This window comes from Trifolium pratense, linkage group LG4 (genome assembly GCF_020283565.1).
Source record: "Trifolium pratense cultivar HEN17-A07 linkage group LG4, ARS_RC_1.1, whole genome shotgun sequence".
NCBI classification, from domain to species: domain Eukaryota; kingdom Viridiplantae; phylum Streptophyta; class Magnoliopsida; order Fabales; family Fabaceae; genus Trifolium; species Trifolium pratense.
Genome location: NC_060062.1, coordinates 15737091 through 15763925, shown reverse-complemented (window position 1 = coordinate 15763925; position 26835 = coordinate 15737091). Strand labels below are relative to the sequence as shown.

The 26835-nt window shown below is 33.5% G+C and overlaps 1 protein-coding gene across 1 annotated transcript; it reads left to right on the top strand.

The window, feature by feature from the left end:
* The first annotated feature begins 309 nt into the window (after positions 1-309).
* On the top strand, positions 310-26199 carry LOC123924693 (DNA polymerase epsilon catalytic subunit A-like). Its single transcript, XM_045977649.1, has 49 exons — positions 310-644; positions 1489-1554; positions 1646-1705; positions 1877-1972; positions 2202-2362; positions 2511-2599; positions 2711-2928; positions 3485-3571; positions 3724-3858; positions 4868-4990; positions 5557-5640; positions 7156-7320; positions 7432-7608; positions 7740-7853; positions 8090-8194; positions 9935-10053; positions 10165-10306; positions 10378-10472; positions 10696-10801; positions 10914-10993; positions 11104-11280; positions 12388-12475; positions 12621-12701; positions 12786-12929; positions 13089-13184; positions 13343-13543; positions 13657-13711; positions 13797-13939; positions 14023-14474; positions 15110-15245; positions 15332-15526; positions 15644-15718; positions 17177-17367; positions 17514-17694; positions 17842-17906; positions 18676-18808; positions 18899-19000; positions 20045-20128; positions 20371-20445; positions 21412-21471; positions 21556-21818; positions 21929-21977; positions 22148-22308; positions 22588-22654; positions 23203-23313; positions 23469-23639; positions 23731-23943; positions 24969-25075; positions 25592-26199. The coding sequence occupies exons 1-49, from the start codon at positions 486-488 to the stop codon at positions 25953-25955; spliced, it is 6621 nt and encodes a 2206-aa protein (XP_045833605.1). The 5' UTR covers positions 310-485; the 3' UTR covers positions 25956-26199.
* The last annotated feature ends 636 nt before the right edge of the window (positions 26200-26835 follow it).

The following is a 26835-nucleotide window of genomic DNA, read 5'->3' as shown; positions in this document are numbered from 1 at the left end:
TATATAAATAAATATCGATGTATATGTGAATTAAATATTTATATTTTATTTTTCTTATATAAATAAATAAATATCGTTAAAAATAAATAATATAAAATAAAAAAATGATCTCTCTAAAATTAAAGGTTAAATACAGTTTTAACTCTCTAAATTTTATAATTGTTTAATTTTGACCCTCATATTTTAATTGCTTAATTTTAACTACCAAATTTCAATTGCTAAACTTTGATCTTCCAAATTTACCCTTTTTACATTTCGCTTTACAATGGGAGGATATTTCCCGAGGGCGTATACGTAATTGGCATGACAGAGTGAAGTCTACTTGCCACAAAAAAAAAAAAAAACACAAGGAAAAAGCGCGGGAAAATCCACGAACATTAATTCGCCACAAGGTTTGGGGGTTTCTATTCGAGATTAACAGTAGCGCCAAATCACAACTTCATTCCAAAGAACTAATCAGAGATTTTCCGATCTCATACCAAATCATGAACTCCGATGGCCGGAAATGGGACCGGAAAGACAACCGAATTTCCAAGAAGCAGAAACTAATCAACACCGCCGAAGAAGAACTCGAAGCAAAGTTAGGGTTTGATATTTTCTCAGAAGGAGAAAAACGACTTGGATGGTTACTCACTTTTTCATCCGTAAGTATCAAATTCTTGTTGCGTGCTTTCTAGATTCCTAAATTACTGTTTTTCTTTAGTTATACTGCTGAATTGATTGATGAACCTCGTAGTAGTTGCTTTTTGTGATAATCGATTAGGTATGAATGAAATGAAATTGTTTTTAATGTAGCTTCTGTTACTTCGATAAATTATAGAAAAATTGTAGTACTTTAACTGTTAATTGCTTATTAATTTTGTTACTTGTGCATTTCTTGTTGCATTACAGCCTGTAATTTACAGGTAGTATAATTTACTAATTACATTCATGTTCGTGCTTCTACGTATCTTATTTACTACTATTTATTGGTCAAGTAGCCTAGTAGCTAGACTTGCACACTTTGAATGTGGAGAAGGGGGGAATTTGGGGTTTGAACCTTGGTCCCTGCAAATAATGTCCCTGGTAGCTACCAATTGAGCTACACTTACAGAACATCGTATGTTGCTACTCTAATGTTACATCGTGTCTTGCTACTCTAATGTTGAAAGTATTTAATTGATATATGTACCGATAGTGTAAAATACTGTCAATCAATTGTAACTGTGGGATAGTTAAAAATATTTGACTTTAATGGTATTTATCTACCTAAAAAGTCATATAAATGATGGTTTAGTGATTGGTTGGTGGTGTAAAATGTGTTACATCAACGGTGCATCAAAATTAATCTCTTATTGAAATATAACATTATATGCTAATTCGTTTTGCTGCGTTTTTCCTTGGATTAGAGTTGTTTTTTTCAGTTTTTAATTATGAAGTCACAATAAGTTGGTTTGATGTAATACTTTTTTTGGAACGGACTTATACGTGCTTTACTATGCTTTGCAGTCGTCTTATGAGGATGAGGATACCCGCAAAGCCTATAGCTGCGTTGATCTTTACTTTGTCACACAGGTATTTTTTGGCTGAAATGCTTTTACTAGTTTTTCCATCAAAAGAGGGACTTGGTTTGTTAAATACGTTACTGATTGGAGTGTGCTTGCAGGATGGGTCCTCATTCAAGACAAAATACAGATTTCGCCCTTATTTCTACGTAGCTACAAAGGTGAGTGAGCACATTCGCATGCATATACAATGCTATGGGTCTAAGCTTGTTCTCTTGTGACTATCCAATCATATATGTTCATTGCTTTTACAAATTTTTGCTGATTTGGTGTTTATTCTATGACAACCGCCACATTTACAATGCTAAGTGTGATTATTGTAAATTTAATAGAATAAAATGGAGATGGATGTTGACGCATACCTGAGACGACGTTATGAAAGCCAGATTGCAGATATTAAAATCGTAGAAAAGGAAGATCTGGATCTTGTAAGAATTTTATGCATCTCTTATACAATTTTAGCATTGATAATCTGTTTTCTTGGATTTTATCATGTATTTGCTTGCTTCAAGAGATTAAGAAGGCTAAGTCAAAATGGTTCATGACACAGTTTGCATTTAAGTTTTCATTTTGCTTCAATCAATTAGGCCATGCATAGTTGCTTATTTTGTATCTCCTCATAAATGGACCCTGAATTATTTTCATGGTTCTGAACAGAAAAACCATTTGTCTGGATTGAGAAAGTCTTATTTAAAGCTTTCATTTGATACCGTGCAACAACTGATGACTGTGAGGAATGACCTGATGCATGTTGTTGAAAGAAACAAGGCGAAGTCTGATGCTGCAGAAGCCTATGAGTCCATATTAACGGGGAGAAGGTAAATCAAGTTTCACGGGCTAATAAATTTTTAGATTGAAGTTACTGCCTTTACCAATGTAATTTCATTTTTTAGTGCATATTATCTAAGTGGATTTTAACTTTAATTTGCAACCTGATCTGATCCTACCCCGCTTGTTGCTTAGCAGAGAACAGAAACTTCAAGACTTTTTAGATTGCATAATTGATCTTCGTGAATATGATGTTCCTTACCATGTTCGCTTTGCTATCGACAACGGTAAGTTTTTATGTTTATCCACTTGTTTTCAGTATATATTCAATTATCCCATCTTCAATTTCCATGTTATATCTATATTTATCATCATACTCTTAATCACATGTGACCCAGATATACGGTGTGGTCTGTGGTATGATGTTGGCGTGTCCAATGACGGGGTTACACTTGAGAGGAGAACAGATCTTCTGCAGCGTGCTGAAGTTCGTGTTTGTGCATTTGATATTGAAACCACAAAACTTCCATTGAAGTTTCCTGATGCTGACTATGATTCAATTATGATGATTTCATATATGGTAGATAGGCAAGGGTATTTAATCATAAATAGAGAGGCAAGTATTAATGGAAGGAGTTAATGTTTGAGCAATATCTATCATGCTGTTACTCTTCTATTATCACAAAGAAAATTGGAAAATACATGTTTCATCAGAAGTCTCTTATCTTTTGTTTTATGATGATTAATATTTCTTGATTGCTCTCTCTTTCTTTTCGCAAGTGTTTAATGTTATTCAGATCATTAACTTTCTAGTGGTTGTACGATTCCCAAACACCCCTACTCGGGGTGCACACAAGATTGATCTCAATACAATGTTGTGATTTTAATTAAAATTTAAGACGTACAATTAGAAATTGGTAATCCATTTAACTGCCAAATTGTGCATAAAATGCAGGCAAAGAATCAGTAGAATAGTTGTTCAAAAAAGAATCAGTAGAATAATAATAAATTATTTAACTCTTAACTCATTAAAAATAGTTGTTAATTGATCCTGTAGTTGTGTGTTCAGCAAATGCATTTTAAAGCATTAATCATTATCATAGGTTAGGCGGACCTTAAATAATAGTGTTGTTTTCCCCTGTTTTTTTTTTTTTTTTTTTTTTTTTTTTCAGTGTGTTGGGGATGATATAGAGGATTTAGAGTTCACTCCGAAACCAGAGTTTGAAGGGTATTTCAAAGTGACAAATGTTCAAAATGAGGTAATCATATAAGTGAATCTATAAATGATGGGTATATCATATGCACTTTTTCTTCTGAAAATCCAATCCCCCAAGTTGTTTTGTAGTGATGATTTTCATTTTGTTCAGGTTTATTAATTTTTTTTGGGTTTGTGGCCGATATTATTTGGCAGATTGAGCTTCTTAGATTGTGGTTTTCGCATATGCAAGAGGTGAAACCTGGCATTTATGTGACTTATAACGGTGATTTCTTTGATTGGCCATTCCTGGAACGACGGGCAGCCCATCACGGGTTGAAAATGAGTGATGTATGTTGCAAACCTTTTCCTTTTTTTTTTTGGCAGTTCTAGCTTTAATTATGTGGGTAAATAAGTAAAGTGTATGTTCTACCATGTATGCATAATTCTTTGTTTCTTTTCATTTTCATTAATAGCTTATCAACTTAAACGATATTAGAGATACTAGAGTAGCTCATATGTATTGCAAGTACAGTAGACTTTACATAGCGTAGCACTGCCCTGTAACTGACTGAACTAGTTAGTTATTGTTAGAGTCCCGCATTGGTTGAGAGATGACCTAAAAATATGTTTATAAGTAGGGGCAATCCTCACATTACAAGCCAGTTTTGTAGGGTTGAGTTAGGCCGAACACAAATTCTAAGATGGTATCAGAGCCTTCTCTAATATCCTTTGGGCCACCTACTATCAGTTTTCTGCTATCGGCTCACCCACCATTTATATCCATGTACCAAGCCCAATAGTGTTGGACGTGATGGGGTGTGTGAAAGAGTCCTGCATTGGTTTATAGATGACCTGGAAATTTGTTTATAAGTGGGGGCAATCCTCACCTTACAAGCCGGTTTTGTAGGGTTGAGTTGGACCCAACCCAAATTCTAAGAGTTATTGGACACTGTAAATAACATAGACAACACTTATAGGTTATAACAATTCTTGTAACTAACTCAAAGATATTGAAGGTTTAACAAATCTATAAATTGATCTATCTATGATTGTAAGATTTAGAATTTAAGAAATGAAAAGAATAGTTTCATAATTCTCTACGGACTGAACCAAGAGTTTATCGTTTTAACAAAGACATTGATTCTCATAGTATTTGAGGTTGGGTTCGACTTTGTTGTGCAATAGTTGTATATGTGTAGTCACTTTCTTTGCATATACATTATGGGACAAACCATGTATGTTTGAAATTTCATTTTTATATCCACTCTTTATTCTGAAGCATATTAATTCTGTTGTTTACCTTTTAGCTTGTTAATCGACTATTTCTTTTATTTTTCTGTTATTATCGATCTTGCAGGAACTGGGGTTTCAATGTGACATGAATCAAGGGGAATGTCGTGCTAAATTTGCTCCCCATTTAGATTGTTTTGCATGGGTTAAACGTGACAGTTATCTTCCTCAGGGGAGCCAAGGCCTCAAGGTACAAAATTCACACTCACAAGTTCTCACTTGTTTAATAATTAACGAAACGTTTTATTCAAACAATTAAACACTACCATTTCCAATGCGTTGACTTTACGCATTCCCATAAAAATTCTATAAAAAACTTACTATTTAAGGTCTTAAAGAGTGCCCCGGGGGCACTCATTAGCATTTGCCTAATTTATTTTAATAATGATTAGGGTCACTCTATTAATTGTCTATTTGTCTTTAACTAAATTTCTTTATGACACTTTTTTCTTTCTTTCAATTCATCCAAAAGAAAACTAGTCTTTTGTTGATATTCATGTCGGATTGTCGGACTTTCTTATTGTTTAACTTGCTTAGACATAGTTAGATATGGATTCCCCCCAAATATTGCAACATATTTTGCGAGTTCATATATTTAACATTTTCTTTATCAATTTAAGGATTGAATGTTGATAAATAAAACCACCCAAGACTTACATGTTATATTAAATAAAAGTATAAGTCACATGCTCATTAATTTATGTGTAACCAAGTTTTTCCTTTCTCCTTGTGATATTTTTCTTTGTTTTTATTTAGGCTGTAACAAAAGCCAAGTTAGGTTATGATCCAGAGGAGGTGAACCCTGAGGACATGGTACGATTTGCAAAGGAAAAACCTCAGGTATGAGTGATCAGGCGATGTCTCTTTTATTTGTTAAATTGGTTTTATATGGAGCACTAGGGGTAGAGCATTGTAAGCAGTACAAAGTTTTTGGTTTTTAAGTTGTCGTAAAGTATTTAGTATGAATAGTGGTCATTTGTATATTTGAATGTCTTTTTCTTTTCTTTTCTTCATGTTTGCACAACCTTCATGATTATGCTTAAATTAGGTGTTTTTTTAATCAACAACTGTTAGTATTGTTATTTTTTTATGCAGGAGGTGGGGCTCAAACCCTCAACCTCCTATCGCTCCCCCACCCCAACCACCCTTATATCCCCCTTGAACTAGTTGTTAATTAATTTGTCTATACAACTAAACTATATAAAAAGGGGATACACACTTCTAGTGTAGTTTTTTCTTCCAATTTTACCCTTCATCTAAATTATTTTTCTATATACTATACAATGGGGATACCAACTTTTAGTGTAGCTTTTTCTCTTTCAATTTTACCCTTTATCTAAATTTATTTATAATTTTTCCCATTTTTACTCATTCAAATAATTGTTTTTTGACTTTTTTCTTTATATATATGAATAAATGGGATGCCAACTTTTGGTATAGCTCTGATTTTTTTCAAACTGTACCGTTTATCTAAACTATTTTACTTACAAAATTGCCCTTCCTTATTACCTAATCAAAGAGAAAAAAAGACGGGACGGAAAATTAAAGACTGAGAAATGCAAAGAGATAGACACTAGTACCCGTTGAACACTAGTAGTAGTAGTGTATAATAAAGATACTCAATAACCGAATCTAATTTTGTTATAATGTTGATGGAACAATGTAACTACCCGAGTTCAAATCAGTTAGGATGCATTCCCCCTAAAAATACTCATTCCTTTGTAATCATTAATAAAGCTGTCCGTTAGAGACTCAATATAGAATTTTCTCTCTTCCTTTGTTTCCCTTTCCCTGTAATTCCTAAATGGTATCATAGCCTATTCATTAGGCCACCCACTATACTTTCCACGCACCAAGCCCAATATTGCTGCCCGTGACGGATGGATGGTGACATAGTTGTCTCATCTTCCTAATATGATCTGATGCAATGCAATAGGTTGTGGTGGTTGAGCTTGTTGTCTGCTAATTTCTAGGGTCTTTGTGGTTTCTGACAAATATAGTGCTCAACTTTTCTTCCAAAAATAATAATGTAGTGCTCAACTTTGGGGTTATGTTTTGTATCCTTTTACGTAGTTAATGACATGCTGAAGTTTAATGATTGCTTTCTTTTTTAAAATGACAAGATCCATTTTAATGCCAAAAAAGTAAAGTAAAACAAGAATACCATATGTAGAGGAACTGTTTAGACCCTAAGTTTTTTATTGTCGGAAGTGAGCATTGTTTTTTCCTTAGGGTATGCCATACTATTGTTGGAGTTTTCAATCTATATAGTTATGCATTTGGTTTATCATGCCTGCCATGAGATATCCTGTTCATTTTATGTTTTTTCTTCTTTGATTTGAATTGTTATTGCAGATGATGGCTTCCTATTCTGTTTCTGATGCAGTGTCAACATATTACCTATATACAACTTATGTTCATCCTTTTATTTTCTCTCTTGCCACTATCATACCCATGTCACCAGATGAGGTTTTGCGTAAAGGCAGTGGGACCCTCTGCGAAATGTTGCTTATGGTTCAGGTGTGCTCTTTGTCTTTGCATGTTTTTATTGAATTTGATTCTCTTTCTGTTTTGTTTTTCCCATTTCAAGGCCTTTACTTTCCATTTTATTTATTTCCACACGTATTACAGTCATACAAGGCTAATGTCATCTGCCCTAACAAGCACCAATCTGATGCGGAAAAGTTTTATAAGAATCATCTTCTTGAGAGTGAGACGTACATAGGTGGCCATGTTGAATGCCTAGAAAGTGGTGTATTTAGATCTGATATTCCATGTAGTTTTTCACTCGAGCCATCTGCCTTTGAGGTTTGTTGTTTCCATCTTTAATTACTACTTCACTAGTGATTGTGCACTCCTTCATTATAGAACTTACTGTTCATGCTTTATTATATTTTCTGTAAATATGCTTCACTAACCGTGGAGTGATGTGGTTCCAGCAATTGATCAACAACCTTGATCGAGATCTACAATATGCTATAAGAGTAGAGGGTAAGATGGATTTGGATTCTGTCTCAAACTATGATGAAGTGAAGAATTCTATCATGGAAAAGGTACTGATTATGATTTTTGGCTGGCTATTTTTTCATGCATGGTTAATTTCCTATAATCCTATCTAAATTTGTAACTTTATTGCTTGATCATATATTTTTGAAATCACTTTTTGTTATTTTGATATTATCACAGTGGCCCTGAATAGTACATTTGTTTTATGCGGTGAACAATTGAAAATTATAATATGCATATCATCAATTAGGAGTTATCATCACTTATTTCTCTATGCATGCAGCTTGTAAAATTACGAGATGCCCCAATACGTGACGAATGCCCACTCATTTATCATTTGGATGTAGCTGCAATGTATCCAAATATAATTTTAACAAACCGACTTCAGGTATATTATGATGTTTGTATTTATAATATTGGTCTTTAGCAGAATATGCATGGTTTTCCAATGAAAATTTGTTAAGAGTATATGTATTACGGCTCACACTTTGTTGGGATCTTCAAGATCTTCTCCTTCTCATTTGGTTGCGATTCTTTTGATCTTCAATTCTGCCTTGTGTTATTCTGCATCATGTTTTGATTTTCAATTCATGCTTTATTAGATGAACTATGCAATAAGATTCATTCGCATTCCATTCACACACCAGGGCCAAGGCAATAATATAACTCAAAGCTGAACTAAGAAATTCAAGTGAAGGTGATTGTTCAGTCTCTTGCGCTGTGTTTGGCAAAAAGAAGAAAATGTGTAGAGAGAAAGAGGTGTGAGAGAAAGAGAAGAGAGAAAGATGTGAGAAATATTGTTTGGTTTGAGAGAAAGGGAAAAGAAAGACATGAAATAATTTTGTCCTTGGTTTGTTTTTAAAAATCAGATTATTTTTAAAATGACAAGAATGTCCTTGTTTGTTTGTTTGTTTTTTTTTTTTTGACAATACCATGTTTGTTTTTAAAAATCCTGATCTATTTTATTCAAACGAAAAAGAAATCAATCTAACCTAGAAACTAAAATTAAATTATAAATTTTTAATCTTGATAAGAACATCTAGCTTGGATTCTTTTAGTTTGATGAGAATCATGAGATTGAGTCCTTATTGGTAGCGCAAGAAACTTGCATTGAGAAGTTCAAACACCACAAACAGTGGATGGGTGAGGGTAATAGAGACCCTGTGATTCAGATCCTGTTCTAATTGTCTTTCTGGATTCTGGTACTTCAGTCTTGTATAAAGAAAGAGCCAGAAGAAAATGTTATGGAACAGTTGAGAGAGCAAGTGTGTTTACTTATTGAAATCAAATTAAAAAAACCAGATATATATAACATATAATTCTAGGATAGAGATAGCAAAGGTGAAGCTTGACCAATACCAGTAACCTCTGCCTTATAACTGTTGGCAAGAGTAATGTTGTGAGGTATGTTAGGGGTAGAGAGCATTGGTTATTTGAAGGAGCTTAACTCTGGACAATAGGATCTTCACTCTATTATATTTTTTCCTTTGATTTCCAGAAATAATATACTCTTTCTTCTATTTTTACTCTGTTTCTTTTCATTTAATGTGTCTGTAATTCGGTTTCACATCAAAATATATGAAATATCTTGTAATATCTTAATATTGTGTTAGCATTTCCTGAATTATTTCATAGGAATAGTTTCTAATCTTAGAGTGTCTCTTAAGATTAGTTTCGTTAGTACTAAGCTATTACCATGATTTATTTCTCTATTCAATTATGAGTCTTGTATCCTTATAAATAGGAGTTAGCGCTTAGTATTTTGTATCAAGTTAATTAACAATCATGTTACACTATTATCATATTCAAAGTCCTCATTATTTCTCTTTCTTTCTTTCTTTCTTTCTTTTATCTTAAATCCGTAACTTCAACAATTTTCATTAAGTACAAGGGTGTGATAATCATTTTATGTAAAAAGTTGGTGATTATCATCTTAGCATTTTGTAGCCAAAAGTTTAATGTGGCTCAGTATTTTATATAAAAATATTGGGGGATAATTGAAAGATGTGTATGTTTTCTGCTTGTTCTGTTTCACTTTGACTTTTTGAGTTTAATCCTGGATTTTGAATTTGCAATGAATATAAATTTCCCATACCCTAAGACCTAACGGATTTTTTCATGATTGCAGCCTCCATCAATTGTTACAGATGAGATTTGCACTGCATGTGACTTTAACCGTCCAGGAAAGACTTGTCTACGCAAGCTTGAGTGGGTTTGGCGTGGATCAACATTCACGGCAAAGAAAAGGTATAATTTGCAATTTTTTTTGTTAATGTTGCTGCACCGCAGATTGTTTTGCTCAAATATGTGAAAAATATAAGAAATGACTGACAAGTGTATTTATTTAAATCCTTTCAGTGACTATTATCATCTAAAGAAGCAAATTGAGTCAGAGTTTGTTGATGGGACAAATGAAAGGTCATCAAAATCTTTTCTTGACCTGCCCAAGGTCGAGCAACAAACAAGACTGAAAGATCGTTTAAAGAAATACTGCCAAAAGGTTAATGGCTGATTTATTGAACATTCCTTTTAAATAATGTATGGCATACTAAACCATAGTGGCTTCCTCAGGCATATAAACGGGTACTTGACAAGCCAGTTACCGAACTCCGTGAAGCTGGAATCTGCATGCGCGAAAATCCATTTTATGTTGACACTGTTCGCAGGTGCGTTAAGATCATTGAAGAGTAATTTTGTATAAAAAACTTACCCTTTCAATATCTAGTTTGAGCAGATGTCCATAGATGTTCATAATCCGTGGAACATATTTATTTACAGCTGATAGATTTAACTTGGTTTGTTTAACCCTTAAGAACCCCTTAGGTTTCTCTTGCACTATTTTTTGGTTGCTTGTCATACTAACCCAGGTTTTGTCCTATCTGGTTCAAGTTTCCGGGATAGGAGGTATGAATATAAAGGCCTTAACAAGGTTTGGAAGGGAAAACTATCAGAGGCCAAAGCCAGTGGAAATTCTATGAAGATCCAGGAAGCACAAGTATGAATGATATTAATAGGCTTGCTTGTTGATTCTTTCACAATTTACTCAATTTATTGTTAACAATATGTTACGGTGTTGGGATTTCATTTTTGATTATTTTATGCATCAGGACATGGTAGTGCTTTATGATTCTTTGCAACTTGCTCACAAGTGTATTCTTAATTCCTTTTATGGATACGTAATGCGCAAGTGAGTACTTTGACTTTCATATGTTCCTGAGTTTCATCATTGGGATTTCAATAAAATTTGCTGTTTTTTTTCTTTCTTAATCATCTTGAGCATCAATGTTTTTATTGCAGGGGTGCAAGATGGTACTCCATGGAAATGGCTGGTGTTGTCACATATACTGGTGCAAAAATAATTCAAAATGCTCGCTTGCTGGTAGAGAAAATAGGAAAACCACTTGAACTTGACACCGATGGTATCTGGTGTGCACTTCCTGGATCGTTTCCAGAAAATTTCACTTTTAAAACAATGTATGTTCCACGTTGTTACTTTATGTGGCTGTTTATGCATCCTATGCACACACACACACGTATGGAGTCTGCAGTTGTCAATATCAGGTGTTAAATATGCATACTTATTGCAAATTTATTCAATCCAATTGCTAAATTGAAAATTATCATTAAACAGATCCATTTCACAAAATTGCATGCATATTTTTGAATTTATGCATTTTAGATAAAATAAGGAAAATAAATATGATTGTGGTGTAATATGGTATACTAAACTTTAGAGTAACTTGATACAAAAGACTAAACACTAGCACCTATTTATAGGGATACAAGCCTCCTACTTATAAATAAATAGGGAAATCAGGAAGTAGTTTAATTAAGTAATTAAAACTAATCTTAGGAAGTAGTTTAATTAAGATACTCTAAGATTACAAACTAATGATATTGGAGAAGGAGAAAAAGGTCCCTTAGTTGACCGCTTTGGCACAATAATGAGAGAACCAATATTTGGGAGGGATGTACAAGTAGGTGTATTCAAATCCAAACCGATCCAAAAATCGGTACAAGTTCTGTGTCATCTATTTCTTTGCCATACCAATTATATTCTTAGCTCAATGTCTCTCCCTTTTCTTTCTTTCAAGTGTTGACATGAGAATTTTCAATTTCACAGACTGATTGATAAAATTTATTATTTACAAAATAATTATTTAATCGAGTATGATATTGATAAGAGTTGCTTTTATAATAAATGGATCCACACACAGATAAAAACAGTGTTTGACGTTGTAATTTAATATTTCTATTTTAGCAGCATGAATGCTGTCTATTATAAGATAAACTTTGCTTAAGTTTTTATATAAAAAGATTGTTTAGGAAATTATTGACTGCCAAAATTAACGTCAATGATTTTGGTGGCTATTTGCTAATTAGTATAGTGGGATATACTAGTTAATCCCTCCAACATTACTATAATTACAGGTGTAGGCTGTAGGCAAATGTGCTTCGTCTTGCTTTTCACTCTGCCTATATTTCAAAAAGTTTTTTTTCCTCTCTTTTTAAGCTTTCAACAATTTCAAATGCCATCCTTAGAATTTTTTAGATGCTTACTCATATTGTTATGTATTTCAGAGACTCAAAAAGGAAGTTGACAATCTCATACCCTTGTGTTATGCTTAATGTTGACGTGGCAATAAATAATACAAACGATCAGTACCAGGTGAGCTTGTAATTTTATTCGTAAATGATTTAATTCACAATATGACTCAAGTACGTCTGCTTCTTTGTTTTAAACTAAGTAGTCTTCAGTTACCTTGATTTTACACGTCATTACATCATTTTTTCTATTTCCAATTTTCTGACAGACACTCACAGATCCAAATAGGAAAACTTATACAACTCATAGTGAATGCTCTATTGAATTTGAGGTGGATGGACCATACAAGGTAAAATGGAGTAGCAATTTGAGATTAAATATTATCCTGAGTTTCAATATATTTAAATGAATTGTACGGTTTTCTTTGATGTAGGCAATGATCATACCTGCTTCCAAGGAGGAAGGAATTTTAATTAAGAAGCGATATGCTGTTTTTAATGATGATGGATCCCTTGCGGAGCTGAAAGGTTTTGAGATCAAGCGCAGAGGTGAACTGAAGCTAATCAAAGTTTTCCAGGTATTTTCTTTATAAACTCATTTCAGGCTATATTTTTATTCTATGTGGGAATTGTGTTTTTCCCGGTATTGTTCAATGTTCAGGTCCTTTTTAATTGTTATTTACTATGTTCTTAACACAAAGTTAGAGTGATCAGTTGAAGTTGTTGTTTTTCAACAGGCCGAGCTTTTTGAGAACTTTCTCCATGGCTCAACCTTGAAGGAATGCTATTCAGAAGTTGCTTATGTGGCAAACCGCTGGCTCGATCTTCTTGATGTATGCTAAAGATCTATGGCTTAATGTCTATTGTAATTGTAGTATTACGGGCTTTAAGATATATTTTTTCTCTCAAATTAGTTAGTTGAAAATACTGACGGCCTCTTCCAGATTCCTTTTTTTGTGTCCTTATTATATAAATTCTTCTTGTTGTGCAGAACCAAGGAAAGGATATTGCAGATAGTGAGTTGCTTGATTATATATCAGAATCAAGTACCATGAGCAAGTCTTTAGCTGATTATGGTCAGCAGAAGTCTTGTGCTGTTACCACCGCTAAACGTCTTGCTGACTTTCTTGGTGATACAATGGTCAAAGATAAAGGTCTTCGATGTCAGTACATAGTAGCAAGTGAACCTAAGGTGTGATCTATGACTAATTTGGAAATTTCATGAATCACATTTGTTTCATTCATCGAAATAATCTGCTTGTTTATTGCTTAATGACTATCATCTAAAGACCATTGTCTTTGCAGGGAACACCTGTAAGTGAGCGTGCTGTTCCTGTGGCAATATTTCAAACTGATGCTGGTAACTTTCTTATTTTTTAAGGAACAAATAGCTATTTATTCTTGTTTACATTTTAAATAAGAAAGTGTATGCATAATTTTTGCAGAAGTAATGAAGTTCTATGTCCGAAAATGGTGCAAGGTCTCATCAGATGTTGGCATTCGCTCTATAATTGACTGGTCCTATTACAAGCAGCGGCTTGGTTCTGCAATTCAGAAAATTATCACTATTCCTGCTGCAATGCAAAAGGTTTGTTAATTTTTTCTTTCTGAATTTCGAAATAAACCATTTTTGTCTGTTCTAATGATTTATGATGAGTTTAACGCGTGCAGGTTGCAAATCCTGTCCCTAGGGTTGTTCATCCTGATTGGTTGCATAAGAAGGTCCGTGAGAAGGAGGACAAGTTTCGCCAAAGAAAAATAGATGATACCTTTAAGTCAATGAACAAGAATGAGAGCACAAAAAAGCATAATGATTCTAATGGCATGGAGGATGAGATTGTTAATGACATGGAGGACTTTGGAAACAGGGGGAGGAGTTCTACATCTGGACCTAGACCAATTATACGGCATTACAAAGCTAACCATGAACAACATTCAGAGAAGTTCAATGGTCAAGAAGATACAGAGAAGCATATTGGCAGTAGCAACATAGATCAGCCACTTTCAGTGTCACAACAAGATGAAATATGCGAAAATGTTGATAGAATTGTAGATTATCAAGGATGGCTTCAAATAAAAAAGAGAAAGTGGAAAAGTATGCTGGGAAAGAGAAAGAAGCAAAGGTATGGTTCTCTTTGCTACGTAAATATTAAATTTTATGCATCAATGTTTAGGTAGTTCGTTGGAGTGGATCTCATTCAAAGTGTAAGTCCCAAAAGATAATCATAGATTATTTGAAAGAAAGAGATAAAATGATTTAAATTAACGTCTGCTGGATGTTTTACTGAAGATGAATTTGTTTGCTGTGCTTTTATTTGATAAACTAATTATTTGATAATCAATAAGGGAAACAGAGACAATAGTTCAAAAGGGGCTTTTGGCCAAATTAATAAGTTTGCATTCCCATACTGGGCATTTGCTTTGTTTTGGAGTAAGCCTGATCAAAGTCTCGTGTATGCATCTTGAGAATTGATTATTACTATTTCAAAGTTTTGGAGAAATCAAAATGGGATACTCATAAATGGTTACACAAAATTTTCTTTCAAGGAAGCACGGCCACCAGCAAAAGGGCAATTCTTAATTGTTTGTGTTACTGATTGTACAACCTGCCTGCCATTTTTTGCCCTATTCATTGAACATTTGTTACTGGATGAAAATCTGACTGTAATGATAGATGTGTTTCATCAATGTGATTTATATGTATGAGCTCCCAAATATATTATTGATTGGTATTAAGGATGAGCTTTGGTTTTCTCAGATTGGAGAATTCAAAGAGATCTGATCATTTAAATGGCAGTCTTGAACAATCTAATGGTAAGATGAATCACGGCAAAACTAATGTCAGTTCATATTTTAGAAGGAACGAGGTAGTCCTAACACGGTGCCACTGGCAGGTAATGTTTAATTTTGCAGTAGTCAGATTTACATTGTGACTATCATGATTTTGAAATTTTCCTGTTTGAATATTCGTGTGATTCAGATAATACAGCTAGTCCACAGTTCACAAGTTGGCCAATTTTTTGCTTGGGTGGTTGTTGATGGGATTATGCTCAAGATTCCTATTTCTGTTTCTAGAGTCTTTTACCTTAACTCCAGATCACAAAATGAAGAGTTTTCTGGCAAACGTGTCAACAAGACTCTTCCTCATGGAAGACATAGTTATAATCTGTATGAGGTACTGGTGGTGTTATTACTCCCCCCTCCCCCCTCCAACATTTTTTGAAAGATTTTCCGATGATTTTTCCCCCCTTTTTCAGTTGATGGTATTAATGTTGGTTTGAAAATTTTGTAGGTCACAATTAATGAAGAGCAATATAAAGAAGAAAGCAAAAAACTTGCCGCTCTTCTAGCAGATCCTGATGTTGAGGTCCACGCACTTAATGATTATCAATATATATATATATATATATGCGCGTTCTGTACTTCTTTTCTATGTGGACAATTTGTTGCATCACCTATAATTTTGTGATATGACATGCCATCAATTCTTGCTCTAACTAATAGTTAGACATAATCTAATAATAGGGCTGTCTTAATTATTTGTTGCTTTTGGGGGCTGAGGGTTAAAATTAATCTATTCTAGATGCCATTTGTTCTGGCCTTGGATAAATGATTCTGTTGAGTGAGAGAAAACTAGAAAGGAATATGGTGAAACCGTGTGTTTTAACTACACAACAGAGTCAATTAGATACATGCTCAAAGCAGTAATTAATTACAAAATATAAATATATGACACACTTCCTATTTACGTGATATACTATGCCTATGCAATAAATACAAAGATCATGATATATTTTCAACAAATTCCAGTAGACTGCTTCTTTTTTGAATATGTCAAGGTGGTGAATATGCCTCTTCATTCTAAATTTTCCTGGCTTAAAGTCTCTTTCATTTTGATACAGGTTTAGCTTATTTTGATAGGCAATTGAATATATATATTTTCATTGTGTAAAGGTAAAACTTATTCATAATTGACTGGTAAAATCCGCAATATAAAATATGAGCCAGCATTTTTTTTTGAATGAGCTGAGATCGAACCCGAGACCTCTAGCATATTACCCAAACCCCTCACCACTAGACCAAACCTAGTGGCTTTGAGCCAGCATTTTTTTAACCCATAATAACCTGTTCTCACCTAGGATGAGAAAGAGCTTTACCATCAACTACAGTCGTTGCTTGATTTCTTGCCACAAAATTTCTTTCAGTATGATGGTCATTCTAGCTAAGCTAAATTTCTAGCGATTCTTGCCGACTTCACCAACATATATGATTTTTGTTCCCAATCTTTATTTTTTATTTGCGGAGAAATGCATTATTTTTTTTATAACGAGCTAAAGCTTAATAAACTTTAGCTTGAGGGGGAGTGTTAAAATATAGGATGATATCTCATAATATCTTATAATATTGTTCATTTCCTTGGATCAGTATCTATCTTAGAGCATCTTAGATTATCTCTTAGGATTAGTTTCCACATTTCTTAGTTATTATCATGATTTGTTTCCATATTCTCCTATTTATTTCGGATTAGGAGTCTTATAACCCTATTAATAGGGGTTGGTGTTTAGTCATTTGTATCAAATCATTATCAATCATATTTCTTGTTATTCTTTTCTGTATTTTATCTAAAACCCATAGCAACTTATTTACATCATTTGTAGCAAAATGCACCCTTCACATCTTGTTATTATTTTTATGTCTGCTCTCAAGTAGGTTATTTTGGTTCATCGAAGAGCTAATATTACCAGCTTTCCTTCCAATTTATCAAATATATATGATTGGTGCAGTTATATTGAATTTAACTTGGAGGATGCAATTTTTATGCCAGGGAATATATGAAACCAAGGTGCCACTGGATTTTAACGCTATAGTCCAGCTTGGTTGTGTTTGTAAGGTGGATAAAACTGCTAAAAAGCGTAGCCTGCAAGAGCCATGGAATTTGAGTGAATTGCACATGAAGACAACGACAGAATGTGCTTATCTTGAACAATCAATATCTTTTTTTTACTTATACCATAGGTAAGTGTGCCCTAATATCTACGTAATTTTTGGATAAAAATAAAAGTTGCATTTGCTTTGAAGATGGATTTCATTCCTTTGTTGTGCTTTGCATAATATCTTTGAAGGAAATTGTTTTATATTCAACATTCTATTATTAATTTCAGCATCTCAGAGGGACGAGCTATATATGTTGGATATTTTCCCGGGTCACAAGCAATAACTTTTGTGGTAGTTAATCCCTACCAAAACAAGGACTTATCACCAATGTTTCTCGAAAGACAATTTCGTGATGCGTGCAGAACTTTGTCTATTGAGCCACCTCTGAGGAATAACATTAATTTTAAGGTAACTCTGCCACATTTCCCCTATCATATTTTTCTTAAAAAGTTTTCTTCACTTAAGTGTCTATTTATATACTTTTTTTTTTGTTGACAAAAGTCTATTTATATACTTATTTTCATGTTCATGTGTATAATTACATCCTACATTCAGGTGGAATATGTTGCACTTGTCAGGGATGCTGAAACAGTAATGCAAAGCGCAATAAATGATCACAGGTATTTTCTTAATTTTTTTGTCTTAGTTTGCAACAATGCTATCTGAAGCACATAAAGTTTTTGATCCTTACATTCAAGAAAGTAGCACAACTTAGGTTTTCTTTCAACATATATGACCATGCCTTTCTATTTTGTATAGACGGTTTTAATTGCTTAGCGCAAATAAGGTTAAACGTATGCACCCTAATTTTTTTTTTTGGGAGTTCATTATAATCTTTACATGAGTAGGAAAATTTATTGCCATATGAAAGCAACGTCGATGCATTACTGTGGTGGTTGATATTTGACAAATCTTCTTTCCAGCATTACTACATATCAAATATATCATTAGTCATTACTCCCTCTGTTCCTTTTTAAGTGTTGCTTTTTACCATTGCACACATGCCAATGCATAACTTTGATCACTAATATCTTTAATTATCTATTATAAAAATTATGGAAATTTTATATTTTGAAAATATTCGTCGAGACAAATTGAACAATATATTTATGGTCAATTTGTCCATAAATATAAAATTTTGTTAAATTGTTAACATCTTAGTATCAGTGAAGTTCATCAAATAGTGTTCAAAAGAAGATTAAGAGAGATAACTGCTTGAATTTTTAACTAAGCTCAGTCGCGATGATAATTATAAGATTTTGATGTTTTCTTACCTGATTTTTTTCCCCTAGTACCCCAGCTCTAAAGGTTACAAATATAAAAATCATTTTTCTATTTTCATCCTTTGGACTGAATTATTTTGCTCTACTTTGATAATCTTGTTAATAGGAGTGAACATCATGGGCCTATGGTTGCTGTCATCGAATGCCCAGATGTTCAACTATTAAAACAAGGCATTCGAGTTCTAGATGATTTTCCATGCCTGAGTATTCCTTCTAATGCACGTGATAGTCAATATCAGGTAATTTGATCTGAATCTGCTAGTCCATATCAATCTTGTTTGTATGTAAACATCTTTTATGCTTTTAAATATACTTGATTTTGGTTTTAGATACTTGGATGGCAACAAGTTGCTGCTAAACTTGGAATGCAACGTTGTGCGGCCTCGGTCCAGTGGCTAACTGAGAGAATTGCTCTATCCAGATATGCCCATGTAAGCACTCGAAATCTTTGGTAAAACTACAAAAAAGAAGGATTATTTATTAAAATAAATTTAATTTTAGGTACACCACACTGAATAAAAGAAGATAATCATGCCAAAGTGTTTTTTTTTTGTTGGTGAATCCGTGTACTTTAATTATTGCCTTTTCTATTATTACTAGATGCTTCTTTTTTTTAATCTTTTTTCCTTAATTCAAAGAAGAGAATTTATTGTACTCTCAATATTTAAACCATCCTTTGGTTGAGGAGTAAAGTATAACATTCATCTGCTATTAGGTTTCCACTATTAGGCCAATAGGCCGTCCACCATTTATATCCATACGCCAAGCCCCAATAGTGTTGGACGTGAGAAGTGTGTGTCATGAGTCCTACATTGGATGAGAGATGACCAAAAGATGTGTTTATAAGTGGGCACAATTATCACCTTACAAGCCGGTTTTATAAGGTTGAGTTAGACCCTGTTAAGAGTCCCGCATTGGATAACAGATGACCTGAAGATTTATTTATAAGTGAAGACAAACTTCACCTTACAAGCTGATATTGTAACGTTGAGTTACACTCAACCTAAATTCTAAGATAGTATCACAGCCTCTCCAAGATCTATTGAGCCACTAGCTATCAGGTTTCCGCTATCGGGCCACCCACCATTTTTATCTACGCACAGAGCATCGAAGCCCGATAGTGCTGGGAGTGAAAGTGTGTTGAAAATATGTTTATAAGTGGAGGTCACCTTATTAGCTGGTTTCGTATGATTGAACTCAAATTTTATTATTACTCCAATTTTTCTGTTTGTATGCATGACATATTATATGCTGTAGTTTGAAAAGGAGTGTTGTTTTGTATTTTATTATTTTTATGGACCGATTTAGTTTCCTTAGATAAACAAGATTTTTAGCTGTAGTCTTTCTAGCTTCTGACTCTTGGAGATTCTTTTTCATGTTCAGCTTGTGTATATATGTTTGTTTACAATCATGAAATAATCCACGTATTAGATTTTCATCAGTTTCAACAATATGCTTTTTAATTTCTTTTGCAGGTACCACTGGGGAACTTTGAATTTGACTGGCTTATGTTTACAGTGGATACATTCTTTTCTAGAGCATTGCGTGATAATCAACAGGTTCTTGTTTTATATGATTTTGTGATCTTGAATCTGAATATTATAAACAACTGAAACTTACTGCCCTTTCTTCGTTTGTAATGTTTTATACCTTTACCAGAACCATATGATTTGTCTTTCACAACAGAAGTATGGGTGTATCTTTAATTCTTTATACTTTAGGGTAGCGTTAAACCCAACAAAATAAAAAATCATTACAACCCCATTACCATTTGTATCTTAATAAGATGTTTATCATCCAGGTGCTTTGGATATCTAATGATGGTTTTCCAGATTTGGGTGGCAACAATGGTGAAGAAAACTGTTTTTTAGATGAGGTCTGTTTTATGACCCAACCTTTTGCTGGCCTTTAATGTTTTCATGCTGATCATTCTACTTTGTTAGGCAATTTTTATGGTTGCTGTTATTATTATTTTTGTTGTTGTTATTATTATTATTATTTATTATTATTATTATTAATTTATTATTATTATGGAAGAAAATGCCCAACAACGTGCTGTACTTTTTTTACCCATAACTAGCTTTTGATTAATGACACATTTGAACATCTCCAATGGTGCAACCACTTTGAGTTCTTATCTCACCATTAAGTGGGTTCAACTGTGTCACATAACTTTTAAGCCAAATACTCATTTGTACTCTAAGTATAAGCAATTGCTGAACTCAACAAGTAACTCTCGTTGGAGTTGCTTTAATTGAATAACCACTCCAGCTTTTATTTATACTTTTACTTTTTTATGATGCAGAAGCTGCTTTTTATAACATGACCACAGTTAAAACATTCTTATTTTAATTGAATAACCACTCCAGATTGGTCCACCAGTTCTAGTTACAATTTGGTATTAAGTTAAATATCCACTCTCTAATTCAATTATCAGATTTTAAACTGTTATTCAAATGGTAAGCAGATTTATAGTAGAGGGGGTTAAACTTTGGTACAATATCAACTGGGAATGACTTTCCCTTATTTTTAGTCACTATGTGATTGTTGTAGCCTAAAATTTGAGGGTTGCTTGAAAACAATGACGTCCCACCAAAGTTTATTAAAATAAGGAAAAACCTTTATAACAAATTATGGTCTTCGAAACCAAATTTTGGGTTTCGAAGTAACTTTAATTAATTTTGCAAAAATCATGTTAAATTCAAAATATTTATTTTCTCCTTATCATTAAATGTAGATTAAAATTCAATTTTTAAATGAAAATGCTTTATTTGGCATTATGCTATTTAGCATGCTCATGTCTGGAACTCCTGAATTTGACTGCCATGCTATTTGGAAATAGGTGCACCAATCTGTTTGTACGTTTCCTGGAGCTTATAGAAAAGTTACTGTGGAGCTAAAGGTTCGATAGTTTGAAATTACTTTCACCAATTTAGTCATGCTTTTGCAACTCAATGGGTAGTTTTATTTATTTATTTATTTGCAGATACACCACCTGGCTGTAGATGCCCTTTTAAAATGCAACCAAGTTAATGAAATGGAAGGAGGTGCTTTGTTAGGATTGGATCATGAATTTGATTCTGAAGCATTTCCTGTGAATGGTCAGAATGGCTTTGATGAGTCTACTTCATGCACATATGCGTTTCGAGTCCTAAAACATTTGATCCAGCGGTGCCTTTCAGATGCAGTCACATCTGGAAATGTTTTTGCCGATGCAATATTGCAACATCTGTATAGATGGCTTTGCAGGTTTTTACTATTCTCATTTGTTTACCACTGCTAGAATATTATGTCTATAATATTCTAACAACCACCCTATGTTTTATTTGTATAATTACTGCATTTCTTTTTCATTGCAGCCCTCAATCAAAACTTCATGATCCCGCTCTCCACCAGTTACTCCACAAGGTAAACAATTATATGTTGAAACATATGGTATGATGCTCTGAGATGGTACAACAGTTTCTTACTTCTTCCTATTGGCCCTGATTAATTAACTTAATTGTGATTTATATATTTGAGGTTAAACATCCATATTAATTGTGCCGCTTGTCTTTTGATTCCATTGATATTTATAGGTCATGCACAAGGTCTTCGCGTTGTTGTTGGCAGAGTTCCGCAAGTTGGGTGCAACAATTGTTTTTGCAAACTTCTCGAAGATTATTATAGACACTGGAAAATTTGATTTGTCTACAGCCAAAGCATACTGTGATAGTTTGTTAAGAACTATACAATCTAGGTCGGTCTTGCAGAAGCCACAAAAATTATAACATTTTTCTTTTATTGTTTAAATAATCTTGTAATCTTTGGGATAATTTAACTCAAGAATAACATAAGTTGGAAATTTTCTCAACTGTATTTAAGTATGGAAATTATACATTTTTTTAATTGAATAATATAAGTTGTGGTGAACGAATTGCAAGCCTTTTCTTATATCTTTTTAATCAAATTCACATTTAATGGACTTTAAAAGTGGTTTATCTTGCTCTATTAACTCTTTGTATTGCATATTTTGTAGAGACCTATTCGAGTGGATTGAGCTTGAACCACTGCAGTTTTGGTGTTCATTGCTATTCATGGACCAGGTTTGGTCTTGCTTTGATTTTCCCCTGTTGGTTTTTGGTTGGAAGATACTATTTAGGTCCTTAATTTATTTATAAAGCTTTTGTGAATTGCCTTTAGACTTGTCTGGGGACTAGTTTGTCATAGATATTTATAAATGAGAACAGGTTTGTCAGGCACTTTTTAAAAATAGAATTGAACTAGGAAATTCAATAATGTGAGGTGAACGTAGAACTCTTAACCTATACACCCAGTGGGTATAGTATTACAACAGCTTACTATATACTCTTATATGCAAATATTTCAAGTTAGGAACTCATGTTTATACGTAAAAAAAAGATCTCATGTTCTATATTAAACGCTCTATGTTGGTGACCAAATTGATGAATCAATTCACCGTGAACATCAATATTTTACCATATACTCCTATGAAACTTTAATGTAGTTTCTTCAGGCTATTTAAAATGGATTTAGTTATGCAATCTTGCCATCACTTGAGTTTTCCTTTATTTACTCCAAACCTTCATGCAATAATATATTGCTTAAACTATCGTTTTTTTCTCTCTTCTAGTATAACTACGGTGGAATACCAGCAAAGTCTGATGAAGCCATGGATGATGAGTCTCAAGTTGACATAATATCAAGTTGGAATATTGCCGAATACTTGCCAAAAAAAATCCAAGTAAGTTACCTAGTATGAATTTTAACTCGAATAAAGAACTAAATGCAATGGGAAGATCGACTCAATGGATTTCAAAGGTTATTCATTTAAAACAGGCACTATTTTGCATGCTTGATGTCTGAGTTTCTTTGGTTATATTGTGGTGTTTTCTGCAGGACCATTATGTTTTCATAGTTTCTCAATTCATGTATATTCCTTGGAACTATGCACGAAAACAAGCAGCAATCAGGGCTTCAGTGCTGAGTGGAGACTCCTGCACCCCATCAATTAATATTGGAGCAGCAGAGGCTTTCGAATCAGAAATAACTGAATATATTAAAGAGCAGGTATGACAATGGCAGCATATGGAGTTGAAGTGGCACAGTTTCTTGATTTAAATTATTAATGAATTCTTACATTTTGCGTTCTACTCAACAGATTAGCTCTTACTTCACTGACAAACTCCTTGGAGTTGTTCGTGATATTGTTCTTCATATGAAGGGGATGGGCAGATCAGAAAATGATCCGAGTACATCATCTGGCCTTCCTCAACTTGCGGGTGATCTCCATAGAGGAGATGCAGCCTTGGAGTTTATCAAGCATGTCTGTGCCGTCCTTGCCCTCGACCAAAGTGTGCAGCATGATGTTCATGTAATACTTTTTTTCTCAAATTGTCATGTAATTCAAGAGTTCTCCTCTTGGCCGAACTCATCTAAAGAACTCCTTTAGCCGTAGGTGTGGAATAATCCTCTAGCTCAAACTTACATATTCTTTTAGGAAATGCTGTAGATCATATAATCTTCAAAAGCGTCTAAACGTTTACACTGAAGGCCTATTTACAGACCCCCACTAAGGCAAACAACTTAATGACCTTTCCTATTCTAAGCTAGAATAAGATAATCCAAAATTTGAATAAAATCCTAAATCCTAAATAAGACTAAAACATTCCCAAATTTAAAACCCTATTTACGGATATAAAACCCAAAATAAAATTATAAAGTGGATCTTGCAATCTACATCATTATAATTAATATATTTAATTAATATATTATACACTTTTGGCTCTTCTGCATTATGGTCTTATGTTTGAATACTTGTATGTCTAGAAGTCTATAACATATTTATTTGTAATATGCATGTATTATTCACAGAGATTGAAGAGATTATTCTGTTTGAGTTATTGATAGTTGTGTGATTCTTGTGTTGGCATTTGACACGGTGAAAACCGAGTTTCTAAGTTTTCATATTTTTAGAATTCTGCATGTTTTTTGGGATTACTTTGAAGTCAAAACGAACAACTATAACATACTGGATTTGCATTGCCTTATTTGTTTCATTGTTGTGATAGAAAATACCTAACGGTACTACAAATAAGTACCGCCACTGCTGATTGCGTACTTCACTTTTGCACATAAAAGAAATTTCATCCTAAATAAACATTTATAAGATATTTAAGACATGTTGCTTAGAATGTGAAGAACAAAGCTGAATTTGAGCATTGCTTAATTCTTAATCCCCGGCCCAATGAAGAAACAAGATAAGTAGAAGTGATATAGCTAGCTTGCATGCATTGCTTTAATAGTTTAAGTGAAGGGCTTATATTTTCATTGGCCGTTGAACTTCTATATATCTTGGTGAACGAAGTGATAGTTCTGATTGTGTCTTTCATGTGGCAGGTCATGAGGAAAAATTTATTAAAATATGTTCGTGTCAGGGAGTTTGCTCCAGAAGCAGAGTTTCACGATCCTTGTCATTCCTTCACATTACCTAATGTTATCTGCAGGTAAGAATTTATAGGTTTTTGACTATTAAATGAATGATAAAGAATACAACAGATTTGTTTAAATTTTTTGGAATATCAATGGCATTGGTAGTTCATGTTTAATATTTTTTATTCAATGGAAATCATTAACTGATTATAATATCAGTGAATGTTTTGAACTATTTGCGGCCCAGATTTGTAATTTGTGTGAATTTCTTTGCTTAAGAAAGATTATAGGTAAAATAATCAATTTGAAATTAACTGTGAAGGTGAAGGCATTTTCACATTGCACCCTTTCTTACAACTCAAGGCATTTTCATATCACCTCATCGCACAGTTGTATCTTTTTTTTTTGCTTTGGAATTTATAATTTTGTTTAATAATGGCCGGCCATTAACTTTCATAATATTATCATTAGTTGGACTCTTAGTGATGATGCTTTTGTCGTCTTCGTATATGTTGGATACAACAAAGTTATTCATGGTCTATAAAACAACACTTCCATAATCACACTTTGTCCTTTCTTTTCTGGGCCAGCTATTGTAATGACTGCAGAGATTTGGACTTGTGCCGTGATCCGACTTTATTGACCGAAGAGTGGCATTGTGCTGTACCTCAGTGTGGCCAGCCTTATGACCGTGAGGTGATGGAGAATGCTCTTCTTCAGATTGCACGACAAAGGGAGCGGCAATACCACTTGCAAGATCTTGTTTGTGTCAGGTGCAATCAGGTGAAAGCTGCACATTTGGCTGAGCAATGTGCATGTGCAGGCTCATTTAAGTGCAAGGAAGATGCAACAGAATTTCGCAAAAAGATGCACGTTATCTTCAACATAGCTTCTCGTCAGAAATTTCAACTTCTTCAAGAATGTACCTCCTGGATGTTAGAACTCAATATTTAAGGAATTGTCTAGGTTAGGACTAAACAAAACTTTAAGATGTGCAATTTAATATTATCAGTGTAGATAGCAGATCCCTGCAACTTGCTCGGAGTCAAAAGCAACGAGTGAGCTGGCCTGCTTTGTTGTTGATCAATCATGTACAGTGTGCCTAACTACTGCAATCAATTCTTTTATTCTACATGTATATATGAAATATTATTTTGATCAATTAGTTTGATTTATGCCCCTTTTTTTTTTCAACTTATAAGACATTATTTAGCAAAATTTGAACAAATTGTCCTTCTCAAGCGTTTACTGTGATGTAGTGCAGATTAGGAAAGCATGAAGTTTTAATCTAGGACTTTATGCCTACTATTTAAATCCATCACCATTAGACCAATTATAGTGGCTTACCCCTTTTATTTAGCTAACATGGGTACTGTTTGGACCTGTATTTATTGCATCTAGGGTTATTGCTATTAGTTAGTTAGCACAAAAGTAACTATTAAAAAATTAGTTAATCTGTGTAAAAAAAATTAAGTTAATCTAGACGGTTTAATTGGTTGAATTGTGAATTGGCATTGTTAATGGTTCAATTATTTAAACAATTCAACTATGACCCTGTTTTGTTCGAATAATTTAAAGCAGATGAATCCTGATTTGAAGGTTTTGCGAGTTCGGATGTCCGGTTCTTTTTATAAAAATATTAGTCACTCTTAATAAGCACTTGTTTTGAGTCAGATTAGTTGCGTGACTTTTTAATAAGTATTTATTTAGAGTAGTTTTAAATTTAATTCTTCCACTTTGATGGCATCTATTTCAGATGAATATACTTTTATAGAAGCAATGACATAGAAGCAATCTTTCAAAAGACAAGAAGTAACTGTAATTTCACATGCTT